The sequence below is a fragment of the Artemia sp. Qi Xiang Cuo genome, chromosome 5 (assembly GCF_049724085.1).
Source record: "Artemia sp. Qi Xiang Cuo chromosome 5, ASM4972408v1, whole genome shotgun sequence".
Classification (NCBI taxonomy): Eukaryota; Metazoa; Arthropoda; class Branchiopoda; order Anostraca; family Artemiidae; genus Artemia; species Artemia sp. Qi Xiang Cuo.
Genome location: NC_142798.1, coordinates 59,928,950 through 59,947,153, shown reverse-complemented (window position 1 = coordinate 59,947,153; position 18,204 = coordinate 59,928,950). Strand labels below are relative to the sequence as shown.

Sequence of the window (18,204 nt, the reverse complement as noted above, 5' to 3'; positions counted from 1 at the left end):
CACCTGCTTGTCAGTGAATGCCCAAAATGAAATGATTCCCAGGTCCCAGGTACAGCCATATACCTCTCAGGAGGAGATCTTCACATTCTCCTCCTGAGTGGAAGGTTCCTTTACTTGGGAATAATCTCATTTCAGACATTTACTAACTAGAGACATATCCTCTCATTAGGTGAACTTGCTTGTATCCGGCAATAGTCTCAAAATACGAGTTCCTGACTGGGTTTGGTGGATCCTTCACAATAACAACAAACCTTCACATTACTGCAGATTCAACGATTACAATGATCACCATAGAAAACCTTTTTGCAGCTTAAACTTGGACCATCCTCTGCAAAAAAGCAATGAACCCTCATGTTTCTGCAGCATCGTTGAAACATCAACATCAACCGAAAATTTGTCCAGAAATAAACTGAGTTGTTAGCAATATAGAAACATAGTAATATAACAACTAGCCTATCATCAAACTTGTAAATAGCTTATGGACATATCCAGGCATTAGTTGAGCTGCAGTTAAACTGGAAGCAGGTTAACTGAAAATACAATAAGGTATGTAGCCTGGGATATCTGGCCTATGTAACAAATAGCCTAGGTCTAAGGATTTCCCTATTAATACATTAAATTTAATGGGAAAAATTAACATTCCTGCTATACTAGCTTCTCAATCTCAACAAAATGCCTAGAACCCAGAAAATAAAGGTTAGACTATACAACAATATGTAATTGTGATAAAAAAAATATAGTTGTTGGTTTAGTATATAAATCACCTAAAAATCACCATTGGTTTAGTATATAAAATATCATAAAATGAAATTTTTATTAGGGAGATGGAGAATTTAATGGAAAATTTGAATAGTGAACCTAAATATAAAGTGCAAATGGGAGATTTCAATACTGACTTCCTTAAAAGTTCAGATTGTCCAGATTTTCTCAATTTAGTAATTTCTTCTTTTCTATATCCACTGATAACTATCCTTACATGAGTTACTGGGAAATCTGCAACACTAATTGACAATATATTTGTGGATGAAAATCTAATTGAATGTTTGAATGCTGGTGTATTAATTATGGATGGATCAGTAGATCACAAGCAGGCAAGCCTATTAAGCTTAGGCTATACAAGCCCAATGGACATTGTGGCTTGATGCAATGCTTCCAATTACTTGATTTTACTTCAAGTCAGGAAATGGAAAATGGGGCTAGGTCAGGAAAATGAAATTTTTAGTAGACTAAAGATAAGCTTTGTAAGGATAGACTAGTCTAGGCCTAGTAATAGCAAAACATATTTTTAGCTCTAATATTTATTAAAGGGGAGAAATCAGATAAAGAAAAAAAGGAAATATACCATTAGATTTTCTATTTCCTTGTCTATTCCCCCACAAAGCCAGATACACCTTTAGGCTTAACAAAACAGTTTGATTTTTCTTTAAACTAGCTTTATTTGGTAATACACATCAGCTGCTGATGAAGAACTGGGTATATTATCCAAGCACCCCTGGTGTTTGGATAATCACTAACTTTGGACAAGCAACCGAGCATAATTTGATTCAAATAGAGCATATATTTACAAGCAAGCTCTTAGTCTTGCATATGTATAGATTTAGATTACCTTGTTTGGATTAGCTCAATTTGATCTCAGAAACTTTTTTATACTGAAAATTAAGCTTAAAGAAAAGTTAGCAAACCCTAGTAGCCTATTTTTTCTTTACAGCACATGTCTGGGATTGAATCTATTTATGTTTGAGTGGTTTTGTATCCTACAAGGCCTATAGGATCATGTGTTTAAGATTGGGCAGTATTTTCTAGAATTAGCCTAGGCTATGCTTAAACTAAATTGTGTATTTGTCATTAGACTCTACTATTAACTATCAATGCATTCAAAACATTCAGCAATCCATATGGCTAAAATATTCAGCCTAATCAAATAGCCTAGGCTAGCCTACTTGTTCAAGAAAATTTGATACTTCCTTTGAGTTCTGCAAATTAGCAAGTTCTGCAAGTTCTGCAAGTTCTGCAGTTCTGCAAATGGAAAACACACACAAAAACAAAAATTATATATGCATTCTACATTCTATAACCATTATTCCAATCCCAATCAGCCTCATACACAACAATCTCAATACACAACTTAGCCTCAAGATTAACACAGAGAAGCCAAGGCTCATAGCAATCCATTAGTTTTCGTAAATGTAAAGCTGCTGGTTGCTGGTTCCGAGACCCTTTTGAATGACACCTAGCCTACCACAACTAATTTCGGCCCATTCTGGTTCGTTGAACATTCTTCTCCTGAGGTGAAGTTAATCAAGCTAGGTGTGGGGTAAATTGTGCATTAATTTCATAATGCTGGATTAACAGTAAGCTTAGCCTACAGGAAATCCAGGCTACACAACTCTAGCCTAGGTTTGTTCAATCCAATCTGAACGATATCCGAATAGACCAAAACAACAAACAGATTAAAATTGCGTATGATGTGTAGGTTGTGTTGTAAGGAAACTACTGGGCTATCTGTATGGTGATACCTGTCAAAGTTTAAGAGAGAAAAAAAGTACAAACAGACATAAAAAGGACAAGGAGACTTACACGCAAGTGTTTGTGGAAATTTGAAGGTGCATGCAGGTGTCCTTTGAGAACCCTGTTGGGACAGTTCTTGCACCATGCACTAAGTGCGCCATCTTTTTCGATTTGTCCTTTTACAGCAAAATATTTGCCTTGAAGAATAAACGGTAATTGTTGTTTGCCTGCGTCAGCCATTTTTTTTTTTGACACCTTGTTTATTATTCTTCTTAAATGCGCTCGACGTAAACGGCAAACCAAAGCAATTACTAAACGAAAACCCTCCCCAGCAAAACCAGAAAATTAAAAAATTGAAAAAAAAAAAAAAAAAAAAAAAATGGAACGGTTCCTCGTAATGTATTTGAAAAAGTACTTGACTTTTATTTGCAACTTGAAGTAATAATTAGCTGCAATTTTTTACTGAAGTACAAGTAATAAGTACTCTGTGGAATTTGTACTTAAGTACAAGTACAAGTACTTGAAAATTTTACTTAAGTAGTACTTGAAGTAAAAGTACTTCAAGTAAGTTACAGCACTGTTCCTTGCCATCCTCAGAACGCTTAGCTTATTTTGTCATCATCAAACCTGAATTTTAACTATTCGCCCTATATACGTAATATTGTGATTCGAGGTTAGTTGTTTGCATTTTTCGTTTAAAAAGCTAGTGCCTTCATCTTTGACTGTTCAAACCTTTTTTATGTTATTAGTAAAATTTCTTTTCGCGAACACAATTTACGCCACGTTTTGTGTTAGTGTATTTTTGTTTTATTATTGTCAGGCACCTCATCTTTAATTTTCTCACAAACTAATGAATGGCCCAAGAAAAATCCTTTTTTTTAATTTCCACGACCTTTATTATTGGGTTCTGTTAAATATATTTTAATTGTATCAAACCAGATTTGACCTTGGTCAGCTTTGATCATACCCGCACAAAAAGGTGGGTTCGGGATATTGTTTTCTACTATTTTCTCAAAAGACCTTTCCCCATTTCAGAATTTTCAAAAAATAGGCTCCTAAAAGAAGTTCTTTCTCATTTTTGAGGAAAAAGTTTTGAACCTGAACATGGCTATGTCTTTGATAAAAAAAACAACAATTCCTAGACAACACTTCGTTTCTATTTATGCTTAAAATGAAATAAAAAATGTAAAAATGGGAATACTTTTATTTAAGGCAGCAGGTTTTGAGAAAAAAAACTTAAAATCTTTACATATATATATATATATATATATATATATATATTTACTAATAATTTTCTGAATATTTAGTCTTCGAATCTGGAAGTCAAAAGCAAGTGAACAAAGGAGAAAAAAAAACTAGATTAAGCAAATTGACACATGCTAGAAAACAACATAAAAAGTGAAAATGGGGATTCCCTTTTGTGGGTGTTTTCTCATCTTTTTATGCTATTTTTTAGTATTTGTTAATTAGTTTAGTCTAGTCCTTATCTCTCTTTTCCCGTTGATAAAGGCTTCTGGATGTGAATCCGAAATATTCAGACATTTGTTAGTACTTGCGTGTTTTTTTTTAGTTTATTTTCTAAAAAACTAAATTTATTTTATTTTTATTTTATTTTAGTTTATTTTTTTAAGTGTTCTGTCCTAACTGACAGTTATACCAGTTTCTATAGTTTGATTTCATTTGAAGTCTTAGACTGTTTTACTATCGCCTTACACTTAGGATCACTCTACAGCTTAAAATGAAGGCCTGAAATGTTTTCCTGGTCCTACATCCCTTCCCCTTTATAGGACACAAGCTTCATGAGGTCAGAAAATATTTTTGCTATGCAAATGAAACTTTCAGTAATGGATATACTGCTCAAATTAGATTCTGGGAAGATGTTTTCAGGCTCCTACCTCCGCTCTTTGTCTACTTGCTGGGGTTTAAAGATTCTAGGAAAATATATATTCAATTTAAAAAATAAAATTTGGCCTAGAATTAAATTCAGCCCTTCTCAAGGAGGAGCCTATTCTAATCAATTCTGTTTTCACACAATTCTTAAAGCTTAAAAGTAAGGATGAGTCGGATATAGTAGTTTGAAACCGTCTTCCTTGGCCATAATTTTGGGCTGTCGCTCCTCATTTAAAAGCTTCTTAACTGGACACTAGCTTATTAGTCTTATTATGGATGTAAAATTTAGTTTTTTCACTTTGTAGCCATCACTAGAATGCGAACTTGAAAGACGTCGTCTTGAACAAGAAGCTCAACGCCTTCAAGATGCAATGCTGAAAACCCTTGGCCCAGCAGGCGAGGGTTTGAAAAGAAGAGAAGCAAGGATATTGTCTCTTAGAAATTTAGATCAGAAAATATTTGCCGTCAGCAGTCTCTTGGCAGAGCGACAAAGGGAAGAAGAGGGTGAACTGGCAGTGTCAAGAGAGCAGCGAGAGGTTTGTTTTATTTTCTAATATAGCTCCATTCATATATCTATCTGGATATCATACGGAGGTTTTAGCTCAATCGTGTAAAGGGCTGAATTCATTCAAGTCATGCAGCAATAGCTAGAACCTGGTAAAGAGCAAACCGCAGCCCACAGTAAGCGAGAGTTATAAATCAAGTCTTAAAAAAAACTACAAAGAGAAATATTTTTCATTCAGGAATTTTGAAAGATGCTTCAAACCCCTAAAACTTAGGGTAGATCGAAATGAATAGTTCACAATTGGAATCACCATGGTTAAACCTTAACCGAATGTTCTATGCCCCTCATTTCGAAAAGCAAAGAAAATCACCTTTTTTTTTGCATGGATAGTAATTTTTTTCCGCCAGGGTTAGCAGGCTACAGCAAGATCGTAGAAAGATGTTTAATGGCTCAGCTAAAAGTACTTATTGTTAACTACACACTTTTTACAAATTCATCTTGGTTACGCCATAGTAAAGGGTTATATGGCAATTTGTTGGTGTCATATCTAGGGCGGAAAGGCTAAGAAGCATAACAAGGATACCGTCATAATCTCCTTGGTCGAAAACCCGTAACTGGAAGTTAACCATCCCCCTTCCTGTATGCCCCATTATAGCCCCCTTGACAATCGAAAACTGGAAAAAAAAACTGCCTGTTGAATAAGAATTTTATTTAAAATTCATTCAGTAATATCTAAGGTTATTTGCGTTTATCTTAACAGTAAAGGTTAGTTACGAAAACAGTTTTTTACGAAGAGTTTGAAAAAGAGCTTCAAAAGTTAATTTGTCTTTTTTTTTCTTTTTTTTTACAGCACTAGGAGAAGACTGAAATGTCGTAGACAGCTGTTTAAGAGCTCACTTGAAAGCTAATGCTTACATCTTCATGCTTTGAATAAATTCGTCTTGACAACGCTGTTTTAAAGGGACAAATGACACTAAATATTATAATTTTTTTGTTATTTCTGCAGTAGATATGCTGGGAAGCATAAGCATTGTTCTATTGAAATTTGCATAGCCGAAAATCCCTATCTGGAGGTTTATAGTTCCCCTTTTGAATACCCCCTCTCTCTGTCTCCTTAGTAAGTGAAAATGAGTTTTGAAAAAAAAAAACTGCTGAATGACAAAATTTTTCAATATCAAAGGTTGTTCAGTAATGACAGACGCTATCTTTATCATAATAATAAACGTTAATTGCGAGAATTCATTGTAGGGGAATTTTAAAAAGGCTTTGAAACTCTGATGTGTCTCTTTTTTTCTTCTTTTTTCCCGACGCTTGTAGGACTCTGGAACATCGCAGGGGCGTTGAAATGTTTAGCTAAGAAGTTTTCGAAATTAGCTTTACGCTTCACTCGCTCCGTCAAGGTGTATATGAATTGATCACCACAAATTGATCGCCACAAAAAGGCCCTCCATTAAAGGGCAAGGGGAGGCCAGAATTTGTAGGTTTTTCTTAGTTTAACCTTTTATTTTAGAATTTGGATTGGTTTTCTTAGTTTAACCTTTATTTTAGAATTTGGATTGGTTTTCTTAGTTTAACCTTTTATTCTCCATAATAGTATATTAGTATTTGGATTGGTTTTCTTGGTTTAACCTTTTATCCTCCATAATAGTATATTTTGGAATTTGAATTGGTTTTCTTAGTTTAACCTTTTATTCTCCATAATAGTATATTTTAGAATTTGGATTGGTTTTCTTAGTTTAACCTTTTATTCTCCATAATAGTATATTTTAGAATTTGAATTGGTTTTCTTAGTTTAACCTTTTATTCTCCATAATAGTATATTTTGGAATTTGAATTGGTTTTCTTAGTTTAACCTTTTATTCTCCATAATAGTATATTTTAGAATTTGGAGGGTTTTCTTAGTTTAACCTTTTATTCTCCATAATAGTATATTTTAGAATTTGGATTGGTTTTCTTAGTTTAACCTTTTATTCTCCATAATAGTATATTTTAGAATTTGAATTGGTTTTCTTAGTTTAACCTTTTATTCTCCATAATAGTATATTTTGGAATTTGAATTGGTTTTCTTAGTTTAACCTTTTATTCTCCATAATAGTATATTTTAGAATTTGGAGTGTTTTCTTAGTTTAACCTTTTATTCTCCATAATAGTATATTTTAGAATTTGGATTGGTTTTCTTAGTTTAACCTTTTATTCTCCATAATAGTATATTTTTAATGCCCAGTTGTTCTAAAATGTTGAAGTCCAAGAAGCAAACATAAGGATAGTATGCTTTCTTATGAGAAGCTCAAATGCTTTCTTATTAGAAGCTGCATTGCAGCATTGCGGTAGAAAAATTATAATAATAACAACATGAATTTTTTAAATTGTATTGACAGTACATATAAAATCCTTTTAAGTATCCTTCATTTTTCTAAAATCCCAACGTATTTCATTTACGATTGTATTGAACAAATAATTGATTTTTTTTTTTCGTCCGAAACTTGTCAAAAATACTGGTGATAATATAACCTTTGGACTCTTGTTTGACAAACTTGCATATTTTTGCGGGAAAGTTTAAGAGAGGTAGGAAGTTTGGCCTGTAGTTACTATCCTACTTTAACAAAACTGTTGTTGACTTCTTTAGTTTCATCGCCTAAGTTAAACAAAGATGTTCTTGTAAGATCTGTTGACATATTTAAAGCAAAACAAAAACTAAAAAGTAATAAAAATCAACAAAAGAAAGTTTGAAAAATTGAGAGCCTGATAGATAAGTCATTTATTTTCTGCAGGCTACTTGAAGGGTTTTCTGCTCCTAAATGAACATCCTGTTGCTTTTTTTAGTCGGTTTTGTGTTTTTAGTAAAGCGCTAGTTTTTCAGATCTCTACAAATAGAGTGAATCACTACGAGTTTTTTTTTATTTGAACTATCTTTGAGAATAATATGTTACATAAACGGCGAAGCAATAATTTTTATTTGTTTTAAGTTTCAACTTCATTTCCATAAAAAAAACGTTGGTTTTTAAAATTGGTCATTGTAATTATTTCCGTAAGTTAGAGCTTTCCGAAGGGGGTTTTAGATCTATCTTGACGGAGGCTCCTGTCTAGGCCCTTCCCTCTCCCTATTTAAGCCTTTGCGTATTTATGAGTCAGTATCTCAACTTATGAATCTGTGGTAGCGGACTGGATTGATCTTTGCTTGGCATTACAGGGCCTTGGTTTGATTCCAGCTGTCGTAGAGCTGACGAGGAAGGGGACCCGTCCGTTAAGTAAATTCCCATGAAACATTTATAGATTCTGTATGCCCCACATATGACCCAGGAGGAACTGTGTATTTATTTTTATTACTTTAACTTAGGAGTTTATGTTTAGAGGCCTACTGCTTATTGATCAGTGGTTCCTATCCATTTTGGGTCATGCCCCACTTAGGCATTTTTACAATTCTGCTGCCCCCCCCTATGATATTTAAAATTTTTTCAAAATTTTACGTGTTTTCACCTGAAGGAAGCTTAAAAGGCCATCAACTTGGCATCTTTTTACGACTCTTCCTCTAGTCATATTTTATACTAATGAAAAATATTGTCTGAATACGACACCTTTTATGCAATGTATGATGTCATTGCAATACTATCATGTATTTTTGTTTGCTCTTTAAATGCATAAATTATTTGAAAAAAACTACGTTTTCTAAAGAGTTAAAGAGGCTGAGTTACAAGGTCGAACCTTAAAACGTACAGGGATTAGGAGGCAATGTTGGGGGGCTGCCGCCCCCCAAACCCCCCGCTTTCGCAGCCTTTAAATAAAAAAAAAAAAAATTAAAACTGAAAGTAAGGAGCGACATTAAATCTTAAAACGAACAGAAATTATTCCGTATATGAAAGAGGATGTGCCCTCCTCAACGCCTCGCTCTTTACGCTAAAGTTTGACTTTCTCACAACTCTTTTTTTAAACAATAAAAACTTTAGCGTAAAGAGCGAGGCGTTGAGGAGGGCACAGCCTCTTTCATATACGGAATAATTTCTGTTCGTTTTAAGATTTAATGTCGCTCCTTACTTTCAGTTAATTTTTTTTTTTTTTATTTAAAGGCTGCGAAAGCGGGGATTTGGGGGCGGCAGCCCCCCAACTGTGCCTCCTAATCCCTGTACGTTTTAAGGTTCGACCTTGTAACTCAGCCTCTTTAACTCTTTAGAAAACGTAGTTTTTTTCAAATAATTTCTGCACGTTTTTGTACAGTTTATTACTTATTATTGCTTGACTAACTGTTAGCTGATCGTGTCAGGAGTTGAAGTTGGGGGGCTGCCGCCCCCAAACCCCCGCTCTTGAACATTCTTGTGTTAAGGCTTTTAATTCCTGAATACTCAAATCACGTCGTACAGGGTGCCTCTTAATCCCTGTACGTTTTAAGGTTCGAACTTGTGACTCAGCCTCTTTAACAGCCCCCCCAACTGTGCCTCCTAATCCCTGTACGTTTTAAGGGTTGACCTTGTAACTCAGCCTCTTTAACTCTTTAGAAAACGTAGTTTTTTTCAAATAATACACATAAACAGGTAAGACATGCTTTGTTATGAAAATTGACGCGCAGATATTTTCATAACAAAGCATGTCTAACCTGTTTATCTGTATTATTTGAAAAAAACTAAGGTTTTTCGTAAATGTAAATTCGGGGGATAATTTTTTCGGTCTCAAAATATCAAAAGGCCCTAACAGGTCGAATTCTGCTTCGAATGAGTCCTCATTCAACCGGATCCGTTGCCAACTGTGGCCTGTAGGCGTGGCTAACAAAAAAGAAAGAAATGATGATGAATTTTAAGTGGCTATATTTGGTTTTTTGAAAACAGGGAAGGAGTGATCGGATTGAGCTGAAATTTCGAGGATAAACTCCTGGGCCATCGGAAAGCTTAACCACTAAATTTCAGCCCTATTGGACACCGTTAACGGGGGGCTGTGGTGGGACGGTCAAAACTTTGGCCCAGTTTACCCCATGAAGATAAAGTCGGAGGAGGATGAAATTTTGCAAGTTTCTTAGTTTGAGCTTGGGCCACAAAATGCGATTACCGCCGTCTCTCTGCGACCTCTAGGACCTGAAATCGCTTAACATTGTGGTGGGTCGCCTCTTTATAGAGGCACAAGTGTGCCTCCTTGATGTCAGTCAGGTGACCATTTTTTTTTTAATTAACGCTCTAAAAATTTGAATCAAATTAAAGCACAAGCGTTTTAAAGCAGCAAACGAAGCTCAAACGTGTCTCTAATCTTCATAAGTATATCAGCGCGACAGTATCATTTGAACTCTATTCTTTATGTTCTGCTTTTTTACACCAAATTTTAAACTCACAACACACTGGGGGGGGGGGACACTTTAATATTTTAGCTCATATTAGTTTATCACGTTTGGCGCAATGCCATTTAGACCTCCATGGTCATAAGACCCTTATTAAGACTTTCATAATATTGTTATTTCTCTAGCTAGTAATTTTTAGTTACGAGTTCATATCAATATTTGGTCTAAATATGTGATTTTGGAACGGTAGTTTTTTAAACCAGTTTTTTTTTTAATTAATGTATTTTGAGCCATCATTTCCCAGGTATCCAGCCAAAGAATTACCACTCCAAGGACTACAAGAAGCTTGTCAGATATCAGGAATAGGAAATTTTTGCGTATATGTACCAAGTCCTGAAAGAATTTGGAAAAGACTGTAATTTGAAAGAAAAAGAAAAAGCACAGACTTAAATCAAGCTTGCTTACCTTTGAGTACCTTTACGGTAAGCTTTTGACAGTTTAATTTGAAAAAACCTATTTCACCTTTGTAGCAATTATGAATCTGCTGCATTGATTTTTTAAATCGCCCCACTTTAACATCCTTAGACTCTATTAATATAAATAACGTTTTATGAAAGCATTAATTAGCCTTTTGAATGTGAGAATGACAGATGTAATTATTCTCTCAGTAAATTTATTGTGAAGATTGTGAAAAATAATGTGAAGTTTAAAATTGGTGGACAGGATTTACGTGCATTATAAATAGTTTGATCATATACAGTTTTTTTCTTTTTATTGTTATTGTTGTACAGCTGGACACATTTAAAAACAGAAGCAAAACCAGTCTAACAGGTATCGGACTGAAATGAGGTTATAAAATGGAGTTCAGTCGCAATATTGGAATAAGCTACTACTGCGTTTAATTTAAAACATGTTTTCTTGTATCTGTGTGGCTAACGGACTCACCTAGTTATGACTAGAAATAATGTAGAAGAATAGAGGACTTTCAGCTTGCTCCAGGATCAGTGTTAAAGACACCCGCGACGCAATTTAGAAAGGTTTTAGGGCGCATCATTTTTCGGATATAGCAAACATATTTCATCCCTTAACAAAGAAACTCCCCCATAAGAAAAGGGAAATTACCTTTCCCTAAGATCGGCAATAAATGCGCCATGACACAGTTTAGAAAGTTTTACGTAAATTAAATAAATTTTTTGGTATTTATCCACCCCCTACCCTCCCTGAAATTTTATCAGGTTTTCCTCCTTTCTACAGGGAGAGAGAGATATGGAAATAGTAAATGCTTGTGTTTTTAGTTTCTTGAAGAGATTCCGGACGAAGGAGTGCCAGATGCCATTGCTGCGCATCCGCAGTTTGCCCCGCCCGAAGAAAAGATGAGTTTCCCGTATCTACTTGATCCAAACTGGCTTCAAGCCAACGGTTTATGGGCTAGTATGTCCAGTAACAACATAACAGATGATAGAGTAGGCTTGCATGTAAGTTATATTACCGGGTTTATCTTTAGACGTTTATTTACACTACAAATTTCTTGCATTCCATTTCAAAGGAAGGAAGATATTAAAGGATAAGTTGTTTTTTGGGTTCTTTCATGGTTCCGTGATCTGGTTTGAAAAACCCTACGTTAAACTGTTGTAGAAGAATATGGCTTCGTTTTCCAACCGAATTTGGTTCGAAGATATTAGCTGTGGAAAATAAATATTGCTCTCTTTTAACACTTTTCAGGTTCGTTGTTTTAATGACGGGTTTTCAGGGTCGTTGCTTGACTTACCAGTGAAATCATTTTTTTTTGCTGATGGGGCCCATCTTAAGTCTATTTATGCTTAAAAACCATGGTGGGCAAGGATTTTTTTTGGGTTGCTTCTAAATTATAATTTGGTTTTTGGCTTTATTACATTTTCGTTGGTGTTGCCATGCTGAATCGTAAAAATAAATAAGCAAAATTAATTAGTTAAATTTTATAAGGCTTATCGGCCGTACAAATACAAAATTAATGGATCTGTTGGTGCTCAAAGACAACTACAACTTTAACGGCAAGCTACACCTTCCTAAGCTGGTCCCTTGTGGTTTTAGCTTATTCTTTGCTGATTTTTTCACCCATGCTTCTGTTTTCCTTTCTTTTTTTGGCGTCCGCTACTACCAAAAACTACACAACTGTATATTGAGGTTTTTTTTTTTTTTTTTTTTTTTATTAAAATTGGAATTCCTGACTTTTCCTTAGTTTTAGGGTACTTTTGGTTGTATAATTTTCCCTTAACCATTACAGAAATCAGACTTCATTTTCACTGTCATTAGTACTTTAAGAATTTTCAAAAACATATCGAAAAATCGAATCTCTAAGTTTGCCTCTCTTATTTTAATCCTAGATAAAAATATTCGAATGTGAAAAATCTGAAGTATTATTTGGTTTCTACTACAGACACATCTAAGCACAAACTTGAGCGTGAAATTCTCAAGGAACTCTAACTTTTGATTTTTTATTTTTCCCTAGTCACTCGATGATCTGCATATAAAACTAACCAAAATTTATGTCATTTACAAAAAAAAAATATATATTTTTCCACTTTTTAGTTATTAAAGTTCTTCCTCATTCATTTATAGAATAATGCCTAAGATATTTTCCCATTATTTACCTCAGTACCATTCCTTTTTCACTTTAAAGCTCTCCAGATAATACAATATAAAGCTATAAAAATTCTTTCTACTTTCCATCTTCACCCTACATGACTACAAAGTTTCTCAGAAATAGAGACTCTCTTCTCATTTCTTAATATATTAAGCCTTAGTCAACCTATAGACTTGAAAATATCACATTGGCATGATGATATCCAGTCTCCAGCAGATTATTTTTGTGATCCATATATTATTGTCGCCGCCACTTGCTCATCTGCTTCTTCTTCGGCTCGTTTTGGAACGCATAGATTCCCTGCAGTCACTTGTGAAAGAGCTAGATTTTCAATTAGCATTTCAAATCCCTTTTAACTCTAAATAAAAATATCTGAATTACTGCTCTCTTTTAGGGAAGCAAAAAGCTAAACATTATTAATCATTTATGACACAGTCATCCATATTTTAATATTTTTGTAGTATAGTATTTATAAATTTGCCATGGTGGGGTAGCCTCTTTTGTCGCTCTCCTGCCCTAAGTTGTCATGTTTGGTTGTTTTTTCCCTTGTTTTTAGTATATCTATGTTTATATGGCGGTTGATATGGCGGTTGGTATATATATATATATATATTATATATATATATATATATATATATATATATATATATATATATATATATATATATATATATATATATATATATATATATATATATATATATATATATATATATATATATATATATATATATAATGATTTTTTTCTTACGATACGATTCGATACGAATTTATTAGATCAAATAATGAGAACTAAATGAAACACAAAATATAATTTAAATATTCACTCTTCCTTGCCACTGACTTATTAAAATCAGACACAAAATACTGTCGATAAGACAATCTGTATCGATTGGTAGCCACGGGCTTACAAGGCTCGAGTTTGTTCTGGTGCCTTGTATTACACCCTGTTCTTGCCGGTTCAGGGAGCAAATCTCGATGCCTGATTGAATCCAAAAGCTTCTATCCAAAGGCCATTGTAAGCTGGTGTCGCCTGGCATCAAGTCCATCTAGGCCTAGGACTTTAAGGCTATCATGATAATTCGTGGATACCGGGCCTATATCACACGGGTAGCTCGTTCCTGCACATTCTCAAGGTCATTTCTTTGCTCTATGCTTAGCCCCGGATGCCACACAGGACAGGCATACTCTAAAGTACTCCGAATGTACAGTTTATAAAAATTCAACAGTGAAAAACGACTAAAACCGAATCGTTAAATTGTAACTAGATTATACACAACTGATTTAGTCTTCTTGTTACAATTATTTATATGATCCAACCATGAGATTTTTTAGTTAAAATTCAAACATAAATTTGTCATATTGTTTATATTCGGCAAATCTATATCACTTTGACTAGGATTTTTTTTTTCAAAAACGAGACTCTCATAAGTACTGACTTTTTCCTATTAATTGAAAGCCGTTTTTCTTCATAGTCAGCCTCCAAACGGCAAATTATGCCATCTGTACTAATCATGGATCCTTGCTTATGAAGTATCAGCAATGATAAATCATCTGCAAACTTCGCTCTGTTTTCATGCCAAGTCGCAATTTTGTTACAGTATTAAAAATAAAACAGGTTCCGTTTTGGTACCTTGGGGTATTCCACAGAAAACCTCAAGAACATCCGATTGTACCCCATCAGCACTAACACACTGTTGCCGTCTGTGTAAAAAACTATAAACTATCCGAATTAAAAAAAGGTCTAAAATCTGTCATTGACTCAAGAATATCCGGATGGCTTGATTTGTCGAAAGCCTTTTCTAAGTCTGCTAAGTTTGAACGTAGCGATTTGAACTTTTCTATTATTAAATAAAAATTTCAAAAAAAGTTTTGAATCTATATATGCTTATATGTTTATACATGCTTGTAAACATACATGCTTTTAAACCTATGCATTGAAATGTAAAATATTTAGTCATCATTTTTTGGGAAGAACGATGTTGTATAACTGCCCTTTAAGTGAGGCTTTGTTGTAAATCGCCTGTTTTCAATCAGAAGTCACCTGAAGGCTCAGATGCTCTTTTTAATCGTATATTTCGTGATCTCAACGAACAAATGAATTGAACTTGACGCGTCTCGAAAATTTGTTTGGGATATTACCTTTAAAATCCGTATTGATCCCTCCCGCCCCCTCCCCCACCAAAAAGGATATGACCTGTGTGCATCTATACTTCTATGTATGACGTTTATCTGCCGTTAATTACTTGTGAGTAGGATGAGAGGGGATTTTAAAATATACGGTTTGGGGATGTAAGATACGTTACTGTATTCTATATAATATATCGTTTAAAATTGTTACTGTATCTGTATTCTGTCTACGCCCCAGTGTGCGCAAATACGGATCTTTAACTGAAATTTAAAGAATGGGTACTGCAAATACATTTTTCCTGTCCTGCCAGCAGTAGTGCCAACTAGCGGGGAAAGGGGAGTATTTACCCTCCTAGATTTTTCGCCTCTTCTTCTAGATTTGAAAATACTTTTTTTGTATACTTTTTATACCTCTTTTTTGGTATGTTCATTAACAAAAGCAAAAATTGCCTGCCCTAGATTTCGAAAAATGCATTCTCCCCAAATTTTTGTGAATGGGCACCATTTCCTGCCCTCATTAGGAGTTGCGAGTTCGGGTATCTTCTATAACTAGTTTACGGTGTCGTCGCGGTTCCTCACTTATTTTGTAATTTCTGAGCGTCTCTATCTCCTTTTTCTGCATCGGTCATTTCGATTTGTTTCCTAACCTAGTTTTTGTTTCAAGGTATGAAAATTGGTAAACAAAAAACACGTTTCCTAAAATCCATTGTATCATACCATTTTTACATGATTATAGAGCAAAGAGAATAATGGGATTTATTTCTTTTTTATAATTGAACGTTTTTCATCGGAATAATTTGTTTTCCCTTAGGAAAAACATTAGAGCCGCAAAACTGCACTGACATTGGGTGTGTCATGGCAAGATTATGTAAAGACGGAAATAAGTTATAAATGGAAATAAAAATAAGGGTTGTTTTTAAAGGAAAAAAATCAATTGGTTTCAATATTCTTGTATCTTTTTTCTTTTTTTCATGTGATGACGTGCGACTTATTGGACAGATAAATGCAAGCTATCTAACTTCAATAAATTTAAATGTAAATACAGACTCATTACTAAAAAATAAAAACGTTGAAGGGTTTTATGATTATTCAGTAAGTGTAAATCAAAACGAGTCAATTGAAAATATATAATTGAATTTCGTTGAAAAGGCTCAGAGAAATTCTGGTGGCTTTATTTTAGTCATCTCGAAATTTGTCATCCGAACTAGGCAGATGTAAACACAATAACAAACGGGGTATAAGAGAAAGATAAAAGACCAAATAATTTCACAATACACAAAACAAGCACAATAATTTCAAAAAAACGTGATACATTTACTGTTTTAAAAGGGAACACCATGGATGTCCAATAAGTGTGAAACTTGTGCTCCGAAGGAGCGTTCTGTCCATTCTAACATGTGTACTTCGATGTGTAAATTTCACAAATGAGTAGAAAACCCGTCTCACAGTGTATACAAACAATTGTCTTTGGCCGGTACTACATATTACCTGGACGGAAAGAATAACCAACGTGAAAATCTGTTGATTCATAAGTCAATCAGACGAAGCGATTGAACCACGAAGAGGCGCTACCTATAAACATGCAGTATGTATGTCAAACCGCCATATTGCCCACCTTGCTACTTCACTGGCAGTCAGATTGCGCACCTCAACGAGGAAGGCTGAGAAACATGTTAAACAGGACGTACGGGAGAGAAAGGCTAAAAACCAATCCGGTGTTGGGTAACACTCCCTCTGCAGCTTGTCTTTGTGACGGCTAGAGGAACTTCGCCAACATCCTAGGTTTCTGTGGGGCTAGAGAAGGAACTAAGATCTATGTGAATGAGGTTTATGCAAGTTTGATCTTACACTGTATTTTGTATTAAATTTGGTGCCATTGACATTTTCTGAGTCTCGTCTGTAGGAAAGAAGAAAACTGTTTGGAAAATCATGTGTCGTTTAAGCCTATAACTTCCGAAATCTGTGCTCAAATACAGTATGTTAAGTATATAGTTCGGCTAATTGCTTACAATGTGTTTCTTTGGGACTTTTCCATATCTTTGCCATAATTCTCAGGGCTCTGCAATAGGTCAGTAAATCGTTGGGTGGCTACCTCGGACTACAAATTCCATTGAAGTAGATTCTTCTAAAAAAAAATTCTTAAGTATAATTTGGCTTCTTTTTGTGTATTTACTGATGTCAATTACTACGGATTTTAGGCAGTATTGTTCATTCAAGGATACACTATTGCTGAGTAGATCTAGCTAACCTAATCTTATCCATGTTTGCCAAATATGCAGTGTCTGATTAAGACAGAGAACTTTTCATTGCATTAAATTATGTTTATTTAATTTTATGGGGTATTTGGATATTAGATATATCTTGAACTTTTTTTCTCAAGTCCTTAGTTCCCGAAATGAGTAGCCATCCATACTGAATAGCAAATTTTCATTATTGGAGCTGAACATCATTTTCTGTTGTTGATTAAGCATTCTATTCTTATAGAATCTTTTTCTTTCTTTTTTCACTTGACATAATAAACTCATATTTTTCTCTATCTTATTTACAGCATTAGACCGAAGAGTTCTTAGATCAGACAAGCTTATATGATTTAAACTATTGGTTAATTGCCTATGTTTTAAGCAATTACCAAGTTAAAAATTGCAAATGCTCTTTTGTCTCAGTGATGATTCTATTCTTTTTTTTTCAGGACACTGCCAGTCTTGTAAGTTTCACATCAAGCATTCATTCAATGGGTGCGAGTCGAGGGATTAACACATCATCTGGTGGAACATCCAGTGGGGGAATTGGTACTAAAGTAGAAATAGTTTATAATCTCCTTTCTCTCCTGGCTTCACATGACCGTGAGAATATAAGCAAAACCCTGTTGACTATGTCGGAAAAACCCGAAACGTGCGCTGCACTCAGACAAGCAGGTAAGTCGTTTAAAGTTAAATAGAGCACTAGAATTTAATGGGTTATGGCGAGGTTTTAAATTTTCTTAAGAAAGTCTCAGAAATTTCTGCTTTAAATGATGATGGGATAAATTGAGTATGCGAAATGATTAACTATTTATGTTTTCAGTTTACTGGATAAACTCATTGTAAGGAAGATCGAGGAATATACTCTGAGTGGATCGTTCTTAATGTGGTTCTAGAGAATTTCAGAACAGTTATTTTCAACGTATATAGATAGTTGGCACGCATTTGGTCTAAAGTTCGTTCAAAATTAAACGGTAAATAAATAAAATAATTACATAATGTTGAGACTACAATACTACCGTACAAAAGAAAAACATAGCATGAACGTATT

General features: G+C 34.3%; 1 protein-coding gene across 1 annotated transcript in view; it reads left to right on the top strand.

Annotated features, from left to right (window-relative positions):
* The window catches only part of LOC148952335 (uncharacterized), a 97,867-nt gene that overhangs the window by 10,941 nt on the left and 68,722 nt on the right, over positions 1–18,204 (top strand). The window contains exons 3-5 of the mRNA XM_089089790.1: positions 4,704–4,934; positions 11,456–11,635; positions 17,603–17,828. Of these exons, the coding sequence (XP_088945916.1) occupies positions 4,704–4,934; positions 11,456–11,635; positions 17,603–17,828 (637 nt within the window). The remainder of the gene's footprint in view (positions 1–4,703; positions 4,935–11,455; positions 11,636–17,602; positions 17,829–18,204) is intronic.